Source organism: Calidris pugnax, unplaced genomic scaffold, assembly GCF_001431845.1.
Source record: "Calidris pugnax isolate Ruff unplaced genomic scaffold, ASM143184v1 scaffold27, whole genome shotgun sequence".
Lineage (NCBI taxonomy): Eukaryota > Metazoa > Chordata > Aves > Charadriiformes > Scolopacidae > Calidris > Calidris pugnax.
Window position 1 is genome coordinate 13570799 of NW_015090893.1, and position 13733 is coordinate 13584531.

General features: G+C 41.1%; 1 protein-coding gene across 1 annotated transcript in view; it reads left to right on the plus strand.

Annotated features, from left to right (window-relative positions):
- Positions 1 to 13733, plus strand: part of ADAMTS2 (ADAM metallopeptidase with thrombospondin type 1 motif 2) — a 189442-nt gene that overhangs the window by 136911 nt on the left and 38798 nt on the right. Inside the window, exon 5 of the mRNA XM_014948231.1 lies at positions 3858 to 3941. Within this exon, the coding sequence (XP_014803717.1) occupies positions 3858 to 3941 (84 nt within the window). The remainder of the gene's footprint in view (positions 1 to 3857; positions 3942 to 13733) is intronic.

Below are 13733 nucleotides of genomic sequence, written 5' to 3' on the forward strand. Positions count from 1 at the left end.
TATGAGATGTCCATCAGGGATGTGTGCTCGGGGAGCCCCAGGACGTGGTGCTCACCCAACCGTATGGTGCAGTGCAGAGGGTGCGCCTCGGGACGGACTCAGCTGCGATGATTTATGGTTCAGCAGGATGGGGATGAGTTGTGATGAAGTGGGCTGTCTTTTGCATAGTGGATACTAACCAACTTTGCAAGCTGGGAACTCCTTCCAACTGCATGAATGAGTTTGCCAATGACTTGCCAAAATATGCAGATTATTCTTTCTGCTATTGCGCATTGGTTTAATGAGAGATTCAGGGAACCACCTGACTTTCCCTATAAACCCTACCAGCTACATCAGCAAGTAAGACATCCTGCACCAAAACTAGCAAATCTGCAGGCTGTTTATTACCATTTGTGTTACAGCACTTTTCAAAATTCCCTTTTAGGATTGGGCCCCGCTTTGCTCAATAATAAAAACTTTGCAGTGCTTCTTTTACAAAGCATGATGCCTCTCACAGATGCTTAGCTTGTCTTTAATTGGAGTTTTTTGATGTATTCTATGTGCTTGCTGTGCTGACTTCAAACTCGCTCAGGGCAGAAGAGTTATAAAATGAGCAGAGAAGGACAGAAGAAAGAAATAAATAAGGTCTTTGTTTTTCTTATGTAGCACCAATCTGTGCCAGCCTGATTTCTAAACAGAGACTTTAAATAGAAATGCATGTTTTGCTTTGATTGAAATATCCCAGAAAAATAAACCAAAGTTATCCCAAAATAGTTTGTGAACTACAATAGCTTGATGAAAGTCTCTTTACAGTATTTCACCATGCCTTGAATTCCTTGAGATTAACCCAGCCTTCTTCATCGCCCTCTATAAATGCTGAATCACTGTAGGACATCTAGCAAGATTTAATGCAGAATCTTCACTCCCTTCAGCTCAGGAGCTGTGATTTTGGGATGGTCTTTCTGCACTCTCTTTTCCTACGCAGCAACATAATTTTAGACCTACTGAACTAGGAAGAAACAGGCGATCCACTCTGATTTTTAATTGTGTTGGTGTGAACCAGGATGTCCTACTGAAGTACGTGGAGATGCAGTGCTGTAAAAGTGCTATGTAATCATTCTCACACCGGTGTGTATTTAGCACAGAGACATCTGAACACAGTATATACCCATTGTTTGATTATCTGTGCTTTGAAACAAACATTGCAGCACCTAATTAAGCAGTTGTGTTGGATGAGAGCCTGGAGCTTTCTGATTCCACAGGCTGGTTGGTCATTTTGTGCCCTGTATGAACTGCATTAGCTTAACTTTCAACTTTCCTGTTAAATGGCAGGTGGAAATCTGGAGACTCTGAGACAGGGATTGTGGAGGCCCTTTCTGTGTGTGCACTTTTCATGAATGTTTGAGAGCACAACATTCAGCTTGGATCTCATTTCTTTAATAACTTCCTGAAAGAAGTGGGTGTGATTTGGGCCATGCTGCAAAAAAGAAAAACATCTATTTCAGCATATTATCTGCATGCAGTGAGACACTACTAGTAAAACCAGGGTTTAGCTTAAAGAAAGGCGCAGAGGGTTCAATTCCGTTGCTGTGTGAAGAGGGGCTGGACTCATCCTTATTAATGAAACCAAGACCTGGAGCTTTGAATTGACCCACTGTCTTGCAGAAAATCCAGTATCCCAAGAGAACCAAGCAGCTCTTTACAGCGCTTGTGCTTTTCTGTTCATTCACAGTTTGTTTGTTAGATGTCATTTGCATGAACAGTCAAACAGTCTTTCAATTCTGTTCCATCAATGTTTTCAAGCCAAGTTTCCTTTTGGCACAGCACAGCGATACAGTTGTTCTGCTACTCAGCTATTGTTAAAGGAGGCTTAGGTTAAATTCTGGAAGTTAATGAGAGAGCGGTGTGCAGCAATTTGGATTATGCTTTATGAACTAATTAAATACTTATTTACATGCTGTGTTTACTGTCCTCTATACACAGGAGGTTTTGTTGAGTACTCATTTCATGTATAGGTAATTTACAGCTTATTTCAGCCTCGTATCCTTGATGCACGTTCTCTCTTCCCGCTACACAGAGCGAGGCAGATTAATATCCTGCCTCCCTTGACAACACCCAAGTGTCTTTTTCCTGGGTGAAAGAATTTTTGTAAAGCAAAATGCGTGTTTCTATCTTACCTCTTCATGATCTGTATTCAGTAATGGCCCTCAAAGTAGAAGGAAAAGATGTTTTTTCAATGCAGGAACATAAAGTTAGTCTTCTAAAGTCTTATTTAGATGTGCAAATCGAATTTCCAGAGGTATTGTTTGCAAAGCAGATCTGAACACATCGGCTGCTTTACACTGCAATGAAAACAGCAGCCCCTGAAGCCAGTCATAGCCATGGGCTCCTCACCCACCATCGTGCAGCCAAGGATCTGCTCATCAGCTGGTAATGAGCCTGGAGCCCGAGCATCCCCTGGCGTGTTCCCCAGGTGCCCGGACAGATGCCCTGCAGGGTCTGAGTCTGCTCCTGGAGCCGAGGTTCAGCCCCTCTCCTCCTTCCCATCACCGCAGGGCGCTCGGGGCTCCTGAAAACCTGGACTTTTACCAGGCATAAAATGAGGCTCTTATTTCCAAAAATTACTGATACAATGAATTAAAATTTGCTTTAAAATGTCAACGGGGATTGCTTAGAAAAACCTACACTGATATATTTGGTTTTAATGATTTTTACAGAGATAAAAGATGGGCCATTAAAACTGGGGCTGATTGAAGAAACAGGACATTATTTACTACGTTTCTAATGAAAGGTTTTCTGAAAGTTACTTATTAGCTTGTAGTAATGAATCTGTTTTGTAGGAATAAATTCAATTTAGGTCCAGCCAGCAAAGCAGTCCAGTTTGGTGCAACCTTTACCAAGGGAAGGAGGTTTTAGGAAAGACACTTGCCTTGCAGGGAATCTCATCTGCCTCTTCTAATTTGTAAAGCTAAACCCCTGCCATTTGGCTGAGTCTCATGCAGTCTTCATCACCGAATATCTAAATCAGCTTCTTTAACAGTTAATGTTAGCCCAGGTTGCTTGTAGTGGTGTTTCTTAAGTAATCTTTATACATCCACATTTCATTATCTATTCTAAATATTTAAAGTTTTCAGTGTTCCTGGGGTGATTTCCCCGTGTGCGTGTTCTGTTATTTAGCTCTAGTATAAAAAAGAAGATGATTTTTAATTTTCTGGCATTTTGTAGCTTTTGTTCTGCTTGCAAAGTTTAACGTTGATTAGTGTTGACACACAATAAGGGCAACCCATGTGGCTGACCATGCTTTTGGGGGGAGGTATGTCCCCTTGTCAGGGTGTGATGTGATGGGTCCCAGATGGAAGAGTTACAGGGTGCAGCTGAGCCCATCCAGCGAATGGCTCTCTGGAGAGAGGTCCTCTCTCTCTTCTCCCTGTCCCCTTCCCTATGCATGGTCTTGGCCAGCAGAGCTATTCAGGATTTTGCTTGGATTTCTGTGCTCTGGGCTCCAGCGGGCACACGCAGCTGGGGTGAGGTAGAGGGGAGCTGGGAATCTTCCTTCTGTTAAATCAGCTCAGCTGCATCATGTGGTTGCACCAGGGTACATATAAATCCATTTAGGCTGGCACTTAAATACCTGCTAATATGAAGTCTCTGATGAAGTCTTGATTTGAAATTATTTCCTGAATTATGGCCTGTTGGGAGCTACACCAGAGTTTAGAAAAGAAAACATTCCCTCTCACATCAGTGGAATTTTCCCCTTTAATATATGATCACAAAGTGATCTTTGGCTTAATGACAGTGCATAAAAGGTACTGCTGTATCACTGCTTTCATCGTTACTTGTTGCCAGTACCATGGTTAAAGTGCTGAACTCTTTTGCAGGTTAATGAAATTTATCATGATGAGTCCCTGGGTGCTCACATTAACGTTGTCTTGGTGAGGATAATCCTGCTGAGCTATGGCAAGGTAAGTAAAGGTTAATTGAAATGGAGGATATCAATATCTCTGAATGAACTTCATTCTTTTGTGAACAATGTAGTTACTGGTGACATGTATCGGTTTTGTATTTTAATTCATGCATCGTCCTTTATTCATATGTTGTCTATGAATATAAAGAACTTTTATGTTTGTATGTATTTGAACTTTACATTTCAAAGAATTTTGATTTATTCTGAGTTTTCGCTGTGTCATTTTAAGTTGCTGCTTAGCTCTGGCAGTCTGTCTTTTTAGATTTGTTTGGAATAATCCTTGAAATGTAGAGAACATTTTGGTTCCTAAAGAAAGCATGAGGTGATGCGGTAGAACCGTGTGTAAGTAACAATAAAGACAAGATCAGTTCTGCAGGATGCTGAGGGGCTACAGCCTCATTCCAAGAACTCATTTAAACTTGTGCTTAACATTAGTTGGGACTACATGTGTGCTTAATGTTAAGTGCAAATTCTGTGGAATAGGGGCCAGAAGGCAAGAGCTCTGCAGATCAGATCTGTAATTAAGAATACTGTGTGTTCTCTTGCTGTTTCTATGTAAGGGCAAAACTACAACTACAGGCAAAACTTGGGTAAAGAGGAATGAAATGGTAAATGGTTTTCAAAAGTATTGAACTGCTGAGTACCCATGTCTTATTTTTGCCAAATCAACATCAAATTCCGTGGAAACAGGAACAGGGTGTTTCAAGTATGTTGGTAAATGCTGTGGTCAAGGGCATGCAGTTTCAGTGCTCTCTAGTACAGCAGTGTGCCCAGCAGGGTGTTACAACCTAACGTCCCTTTTTCTGTGGTCCTTTTTCTGGAGTTGCTGGCATTTGCGTGTTCATGGAATAAACCTGGGTTCTGGAAAACTCTGTATACGTTCATGTGAGTTGGTGAAACGTTGTCTGAAGAACCAGATGGTGTTGGTGGTGGATCTCCGCTGACATTCCCCCATTACCCTGCTCGGCACCAGCTAAGAATTTTCCTCCCTGGGGCAAATGAGGGAGCTCCAAGTTCTAGTCTGGACTCTGTTGGAGACCAGTTTGGGATAAATTGTTCTGTTGGAGCTTCCCCATCTGAGAACTAAACACATCAATCCATCTCCACTCTTCCTGCAGTGATGTAGATAATGATGTAGTTACATGTTTTGGATAAGCTTAATCAGATGTGTGTCCTAAAATAAAAGGTATAAAAGGTCCCATTTGCCGTTTTGTGACCGAAAGTTCATGGTGTGTGTAGTTAACATTCCATTACAAAATAAAAAAAATACCCTTGTGATTGCTGTAATGACAGCAATTCGAGGGATTGCAGATTGACTAATAATTCTCATAAAAATCTGATATTGCAGTAGTGGCAGAAGCCAGCAGAATTAGCGCATGGGCTAGTCGCTTCCTTACTGTCCTTATTTCATAAGTATTTCATAATTGTCCTGTGTGTCATCCTTAGCTCTATAAATCTGCACCAGTCTGGACTCTGATAACTTCTGCCATTTATCTGATGGAAGACAATAGAATCTTCACCTTAAGAATCTTTATTTTCTTACAAAACATAGAGTGTTGTCCATTGATAATTTGAAAGTTATTGATTTCATATTTATCTTCTTCAGAGAGGAGAGTGAGATGGACCAGGGGAACCTTCACTTCTTGATGAGTCTTTGGCCCCATGACAAAAATAGCCATTGCAAGTAGTGCTATGGAACCTGCTTGTGGATACTCTGCTTCTGGATTATAGATCCATAATCTGCACTGGATGATGTTTCAGTTCCTGAGTTATCCTGCTGGTTTCAGCAGAGCATAAAAAGGAGTAATTCTCATATCACAAGCTTGCCCTAAATATTTTTCTTGCATTTCTCTATCTGATGCTTATTTACATGAAAGGCAATTTATGGCTTTCTGAAAAAAGTAAAATTATTGTAAAAGGTATAATTTCAGAGCTCCTCCACCTAATGGTGTGGGAGCCCTGGCTGTATAAGAATACATTTTTTAATGTTGAGATTTCTAAAGCTCCTGATCAGAGGAGTAGTAACAGGGAGCAGAAGGTGAGGAGGTTTCTCTTCAGAGGGCTGGGATTATTTAGCAGTGGAAAAGCGCAAAGAGAGAAGATGCATAGCTCTTACTTTCTGAACTTGTTCTGAGGAATTAGAGCAAAGCCTTCAATATTTTACTATCCCACTGAAGCATACCAGCACTAATAACTTTTAGGAATCCATATTCAAAGTACATAATAAAAGGAAGGGCGCATGTACAAGTTAAGGCAGTGCATGAATGAAGCAGCCTGGTTGGCTTCACAATATGAAAATATTATCCAAGTCTTGTTTCAGTAAGCGTTTCTTTTGAAAGCATGTAGCTGATCTCTTCAGATTCATTTGCTTCATTGTAGGCAATTTATATATATTATCAAGGGTGCCATTTAAATAATCATAATAATTACATTATGGTTCTGTAATTGATGAAGTATGTGCCATCAATGTCAGGTTTATGACAGCACTCTGAGCTATTGCCAATTCTCCACCCCTGAACAGCCTTCTACTGTATTGTGGGGTTTTTTTGTAAAGAGGATTATATTATTTTATACAATATGTCATCTGTTGATAAGAATAATATGGACAATACTCGAGTTGCATAGCAACCAGCTTTCCAGTGATTCTTGCTTGAAGCTACTCCATTCCTTGAAATGTACTTATTTTCTAATATTTTCAAACACAGGCAACTGTACATTCAAAAGTTTCAGTCATTTCAGTAATTGCATTAATTGCCCTGGTAAGATGAAAAAACGGAAGACATTCCTTGGTGATCACATGTTTAAATTACTTCAGGGGCAAATGCAAAAGCTCTGACATGGTTTTACTGAATTAACACTTTGTGCAAGTTATTACCTCTGAGCTGGCCGCTGGGTGTTGTGTTGGAGGGGAGGGCAGCGTGTGGCTGTGCTGTGGATGGGGTGGGCAGGCTGAAGCTACCAGCCCTTTCCTGACTCCCCACTTTTCTCTGAGTCCTTCAAACAAATGAACAACCCTGTCTGACATATCAGAGGGGCTGATGTGAAGGCTTTGACCGTGCCTGGCTGCTGCCCGCTCATGTACCAATTCCTTCAATAGGATAGAAAAATGGTTCCTGCAAAGACTGCTCCATATCTGTGGTGGCTTCAGAAGCTGTCATGCATTTCTCTGCATTTTCCTTACACTGATCCCCCAAAGTCACAGATTTTCGTGATGCGACAGGATACTGTAAATGAGTAAACAGGGTATGTGCGGTGCGTTTTTCTTTAAATGGGAAAAAGATGAGCTGGCTCACTCCTGCCTTTTTGCCTTCAGTAGTAGGAAGATTGGTTCTAAATTTTGGAAACTGTGGATACATTTGCGATGAATATAATTCAACGTTTGGGCAAATTATTCCATTTAGACCTATTTTGGTTGTAACGACTCTGTAATCCAGCTCGCTCAGGGGAATAAGCAAAGCAACCACTATCACCAAGCGGAGAGGAGGTGGCAAGAGATGAGCTGAGAATGGATTTAAAAACCCTGGCTGGTGATTATAAAATTTGTTTGGAAACATTTAAATCCTGAGCACTGCATAAAATCCTCTCATCGCCTCTTTGAGGTGGATGAATAAAGATTATTATTCCCATTTTACAGCTAAAAAAACAAAGACGTTAAGTGTTATTTTCCAAGGCCACACGGAAGGCCACTGGCAGGCTGGGGATAAGACCTCATAAATTCCTGGCTCCAGCCCCACGCTCTGTCCATCGACAATGGTGACTTTGTCTGCAGATGAGCTGCCCTCGCACCGCAGCAGAGAAAAGCACACACATTAGATGGAGTGGGTATAATTAAGACCGTTATTAATGAAAAAAAAAAGAAAAAAAGCCAAAAAGACTTCTGCAGGAACTGCAGGGGTTTCAATAAATGCAGCCACTTGAGGATTTGTGAGGGTTATTTCTGGGGAAACGTGAACGTGGCAGTGCAGGACACCACTCTCCTTTGGAGCAACATGAACAGCTCGAGTCACCCGTATTAAGACTGGAACAGGGTGGGATATGCTGAGGGATGCTGTGGCTGCTCTGTACCCATCTGGATGGCAACCAGTAGGAAGAGAAAATCTGTGTTGGCTATAAACCAGTGTTGGACCCGGAGCAAGTGGTTGTGCTGTGGCCATGTGTTAACTTGGTCAAATTGAAAGAAGAACCTTACCACCAAGGCAGAGAGCCTTCCAAAAAGATTAGGAGTGAGAAGAAAACCCAAATGGCTTTAAGTTCAGGAATAAGGTAGTACGGGGTGGATGCCTACAATCTTATAGGACAGAACTATTCAGCTGAGAAGGATTTTTCACTTGTGTATGTCTGAGATGTTATCAGAGCTCCTGCTACCTTCGATCTTTTCATAAAATGGTGCCCTCCATCTCTGCCATCTGACCTTTTCATCTCTAAGCTTGACCCTCTCCATCGCTGCCATCTGACCTTTTCATCTCTAAGCTTGATGCAAGCAGGGAAGATATTCTTGGTTCAGCCAGGATGGAAAGTGGTTTGGTCTGAGCCTGATTCTTCTCTCTGTTTCCCAGAGGGTGGCACAGGTGACACAGCTGAGATGGAAGGACAAGCCAAGTTTATCCCTTGAAGCTGATGTCTGTCTTTACCATTTTGCTGTTGGCCCTGGCTGGAGAGAAAGGGATGAGGGCTCCACTCATCTCTGCTTTTCTTGGGAAGAGACAAAGCCTTTGGCTGAGAGCAGTTGTGCCTGGCAAGGCAAGGGGGTTGTTCACTGTACATGAGGGTCACAGAATAGCTGTGCTTGGAAGGGACATCAGGGCACCAATCTAGTCCAAACCCCCTGCTCAAAGCACGGAGAGCAGGTTGCTGAGAACCTTTTTCTTGCATTTAAATGGAATTTCTTATATTTCAGTTTATGCCTGTTGCCTCTTGTCTTTTTTCTGGATACCACTGAGAAGAATCAGGCTCAGTTGTCTTTACTCCCTTCCCAACAGGTGTCTATATATATTGACAAGATTATCCCCAAGCTTAGAAGGTCACCAATGTGAGCTGAGTACCTTAGTTTTCCACTGACATTGGCAGATGCAGAAGACCTGAAAATATCAGGTCAATGATCAGGAATCAAGCCCTGATCTTGCAGTGTGCTGTACAAACGTGTCTGAAGATGGAGGTCTTGACCCCAGCCTTTGGCCATCTCCTGTAACCAGTTCTGCACAGACTGAGTTGCAAAGCCAGAACCTACGTATTTTACAGCATTTTGGCTGCTGTTCGTATTTTTGCACTGTTTTCCTGTGTTTAGGGTTGGGATAAAGATGAGAGGAGTTATTGTCTCTCTTATTTTTTTATCTGGGAAAACTGTTGAATTGCCTAATTTATTATATTGGACTCGTAGCTTATAATTTCCCAGTGTGTTTTGTTGGGACGTGGAAGAGTGGAGAGCTGGCTAATAGCATAAACAGTACTTTGTATTCCTGATCTGCTTACATTTCTACAGATCGAGAGACTGAAAAATGTTTACAAACTGCTGCCATAAGAAGGCTTTGCAAATCCTTTGAATGCAAAATGACAGTTTGCTGAATGAGCTATTTTTGTTAGTTTGGTTACCATGGACACTCAATAATTGTATTTATTTACTTTTTGCTTGTCGTGCTCAGGATGAGAGAAGAATATAGATGATCTAATCCAATATACAATGAACACTAGAAGTGCCAAGTAAAGCAATGTAAACAGTGTGTTTTGCAGAGATGTTACACATTCAAGAAGGGAAAGTCATATGTTAAATTGTTTCCTGAATGTGTGCCCTGCTATGGTCCAACTTTTGCTACCATAGTTTGAAGCTTATCAAGCATATTTCTGCTCCTTCTGGAGCTACTGAAGAGCGGCAAAGCCTTCTCCGTTGGTACTCTTGGAGCACCACCTAATGGATGAGTTAGGAAAGGTCCTTTTTCTGAAAGCTTCTGACCAACCTAAATTTCTTGTGTTCTCAGCGTCAAGTACTTGCTCATCAACACCACTGCAAAATTGTACCTCGTTACGTCAATTGGCAGATGAATAAAGCAGTGGGTTAAGTAAAGCTGCCATTCTATGTGTGATACCAGTGTCTTTCACACGTACTGGCAACTTGGACTTTCTTTAAAAGTTTGGGTAGGTTATAGACAAAATTTGCAGTTTTCTTCAAAGATAACTTTGTACTTGAAATTGTAAAAGAAAATGTTTGACATACTTCTTCCTTTCCAAACAATCTCCACAAGTATTTGAAGGACCTCACGGTCAGCTTCATAAGTGACTTGTTCTTCAGTGTCTTTATAACAGAGAACAGAACATCACACTGCTAATTTCCCAAAAGACAGGACAGGTTGCAAAGAAAGCTTGAGGGCCTCTGGATCTGTGTAGTAACGACTTTCAACCATTTCTTACCGCCCTCCTTTGACTCTTTGTGTGAATGGTAGTTGCAACTCAGTTGTCTTCTATTTTTGGTATTTTCTTCTGCTTCCATCTAAGATGGAAGAGAGTAGAGAAGAAATGAAGGCAAAATCAAAAAGAAGGAAAATGGAAGGCATTAGCAGATCTTAAGTATCCCAGAACAAGGATCTCATCTGGTTCTCTAGGGCAGTCTGTCCTTGTAACCCTCTGTGGTGTCTCCTCACATGGGGGATGTTCTCCGAGCTGAGGTCTTTCCACTTCTTGGCCAACATCTCCATCTGTTTCCATCAGCAGTTCTCTGAAATGCCCACAGTTTTTTTGCTTTTCTTCCTGTGAGAAGGAAAGTTTCTCTTTCCATTGGCAGTTTTCCTGCTGATCAGCTGAGTAATGCTCTCCACAGGCCTGCTGTCCTGTTTGGAAAGAGGTCCTTCCCAGCCAGGTCTGAGCTCCCAGCCAGCTGCAGGACCTGCATGTTCCTGGCAGTGTGGGTCCTTTGCTGGCCAACAGTAACACCTACACCACTTCTTCATACACAGCCTGCTAACCCCCAAACTTTCTCTGTTTGCACTCTGACAAAGAGGGATTTTACCTTTACTTATAGTCCTTATTACTGCTTGCAGTTGATCTCCTTTCCTCTTTTTCCTTTCACTTTGTCCATTTAATAAGGGGCTGAGCTTTTCTGAGTCTGATGAAAGCTCCCCATTGACTTCCAACAGAAAATATTGTCAAGTGTTATCTGATATCTCTACAAGAGTAAATTTTTGGACAATGTCCTTCCAAAACATATTACATCTGCCCTGTCTAGTAACAAGCTCTGCCTGGTTTCCTAAGCTCCTTTCTTGCAGGACAGCAGCATTTATCTTTAAAGGTGAGGCAGCTGAAAAAGTGAATAATAATGCAATACAAAGATATGTCTGGTCAGTAAATCTCTGATCCGAAGGTTATTTGGAGGCAAATGGTACTCTATACTTGCACTCCTCTAATTCCCTTCCCTGGGCATCCCATGGTCTACTATCAGGAGAGGACCATGACTTACATGGGTTTTTGGTCTGAACCAGTGCAATTGTGCAGCACAGTGGGATTGACTGGGACCCCAGGTCGGTGGTTCCCTGGCCACACGGTACTCGCTGTTTGTACTATTGGAGCCTTGCTGACTTGAAAGTCTTTGAGAAATTGCAGAAAGTGTGAATTCAGGTGAAAATTTGTTAGGAATCTAGTGAGTTTCTCTTTCCAGGCTGCTACATTACAGTGATGAAAGGCAAGGAATTAGTGGCCAGAGGATTTGAGTGCTCAGTGGACTTTGAGTACTCAGCAGATAGACTTGAGTTTTACTTACTTTTTGGAAGTCCTCCTCACTGACATAGAACCTGGACTTGCAGTTTATGCCTGTAGCACATAGATGCTTGAAAGAATTGGTTTCCTACTGGATGCCTCGTTTCCCAACTTAAAGAGCAGTAAGGCTCAATTTTACATGTGCCACTTTTTTGATGTAAAATTGTGTCATTGGCAAAGAAATCAGGCCATCAGTTGAAACATGTTTTAGAGACTTGTGTGTTCTCGGTTTCCCTTCTTATGCCAAAGGGATTTTCTTCATTTTCCCCAGTGTGTTGGATGCAAAAAAACCCCTCAATGCTTCACACTAACCAGTTGGTTCTCCTTTTGCCTGCTTGAACAGAAACTCTGAAATCACTGTATTGGTAAATAAGCATTGAGATGCTCTTGGACTGAAGTAGTGGCTTTGGTCTCAGAGTGGACTTCAGTACCCAGTGAAAACAGTTGTTGACTCGTGCCAAATGCCAATGCAGTGCCTGAACCATGGGAGCTGCTGGGTGCGCTGCGGCAGAGCTAGTCTCTGGCAGACTCAATGTTCAGAAAAGTGCTGCAAGCTGCTGTGTTAGTTCATTCGGAGACTTGTATTTTGCTTTTGTGCTGGGGTCTACTGCAAAGGTTTCAGTTTAGGAGATAGGGAAGAGGTGACACGACAGAGGAAACCTATAAAATAGAGGTTATTTGGAAATTAGTGCCTTTTTTATATTCAGTTCTTGTTTGTTGATCATGCATGCAGAGATTTCTTTACAACTATTCAGATACCCTTAAATAGAGCACGTGTTGATAACATGTATTTTTGGTTTGCTTTCTGATCAATGCATCTTATACAAAAATGATGATTGTCATTTGGTAGAATGTAAAGAAAGAGGTAATTGTGAGACAAAGAACTATTAGCAAACAATACACAATGATTTTTCAACTTAATTTTACAACATTCTGCACTTTTTGAATCTGCCAGCAAGATTTCTCACTGAGCTTCTTGAAGGGATTGATTTGTTTTGTGCAGCTTTGGAGAAATGAGGACAAGGTAGAGATGATGTAAATAATTTCTTTGTTTGCTTGTTTGTTTTCATTTTATGACTTCTTTATGTTAATAAAGGCCCCAATAATTGAACAAACCTTGTTCAATTGAGGAGTATTTTTGATTGAAGAGCCAGGATTTTACCCTGTAATAGTCATTCAAAGTTTGTTTAAGTCTGTTCTTATAAATACATGAAGATGCAATAAAGGCACCACAACTATCCCACCATTTAAATACGGTTATTAGTTCAATTTCCAAGGGAATTATGGCTGGAAGCAGTATGCTCCAGCGTGGGATTATATTACAACTTTTTCATTCCACAGTGGTATCAGAATCCAAACTGTGCCTCTATTTGGTTTATTAATTTGTTTTTCTGAACATTTGCAGAATTGTAATATCCTAGTTTTGCCAAAATCAGACCTCAGTTTGGCAGACTTTTCTTTTATCAACTCCAGTTGTTCTTCCACAACCCTTTGAGGATTTTCTTTTTCATGTAGTCAATACTCTCAATGCACTCAATTAGAGGACATGTCAAATACATCTGTATTTAAACACAAACTATATAACTTCTCTCTTATTTTTGGCCCAGGCTGGATTTTGCTGTACGTTAAGTATTTTGGAACATAGGTTTGTTCCAAACATGACAAAGGCTTACAGTACAGTATAGCATCTAAATTGTAGTGGTTTGTGTTATGATTACAGTGTTGTCATGGTAATATAATTTTTGCAAATGAAAAGCCAGGGTTCACATATGTAGTTCTTACAAATCCTGGAAGGCCTGGGATGGGTCAATTAGTCATACATTTTATAGCATCCCACATTTAATAAGTTTTCCTAAGTCTTACCAATGCACAGTATTAAGTAGAGTAACTGGAAATTCTTTAGAAAGCAGTATTTCAAAAAAAGGCAAATGTAGAAGTTGGATTTTTAAAATACTTTCTCTTTCTTGTTCAAGAGAATTATCCTTTGCATTGCACCTAACACACATTGGCTCATTTGAGTCACCTAAGCTGTCTTGGTGCACCACCCAGG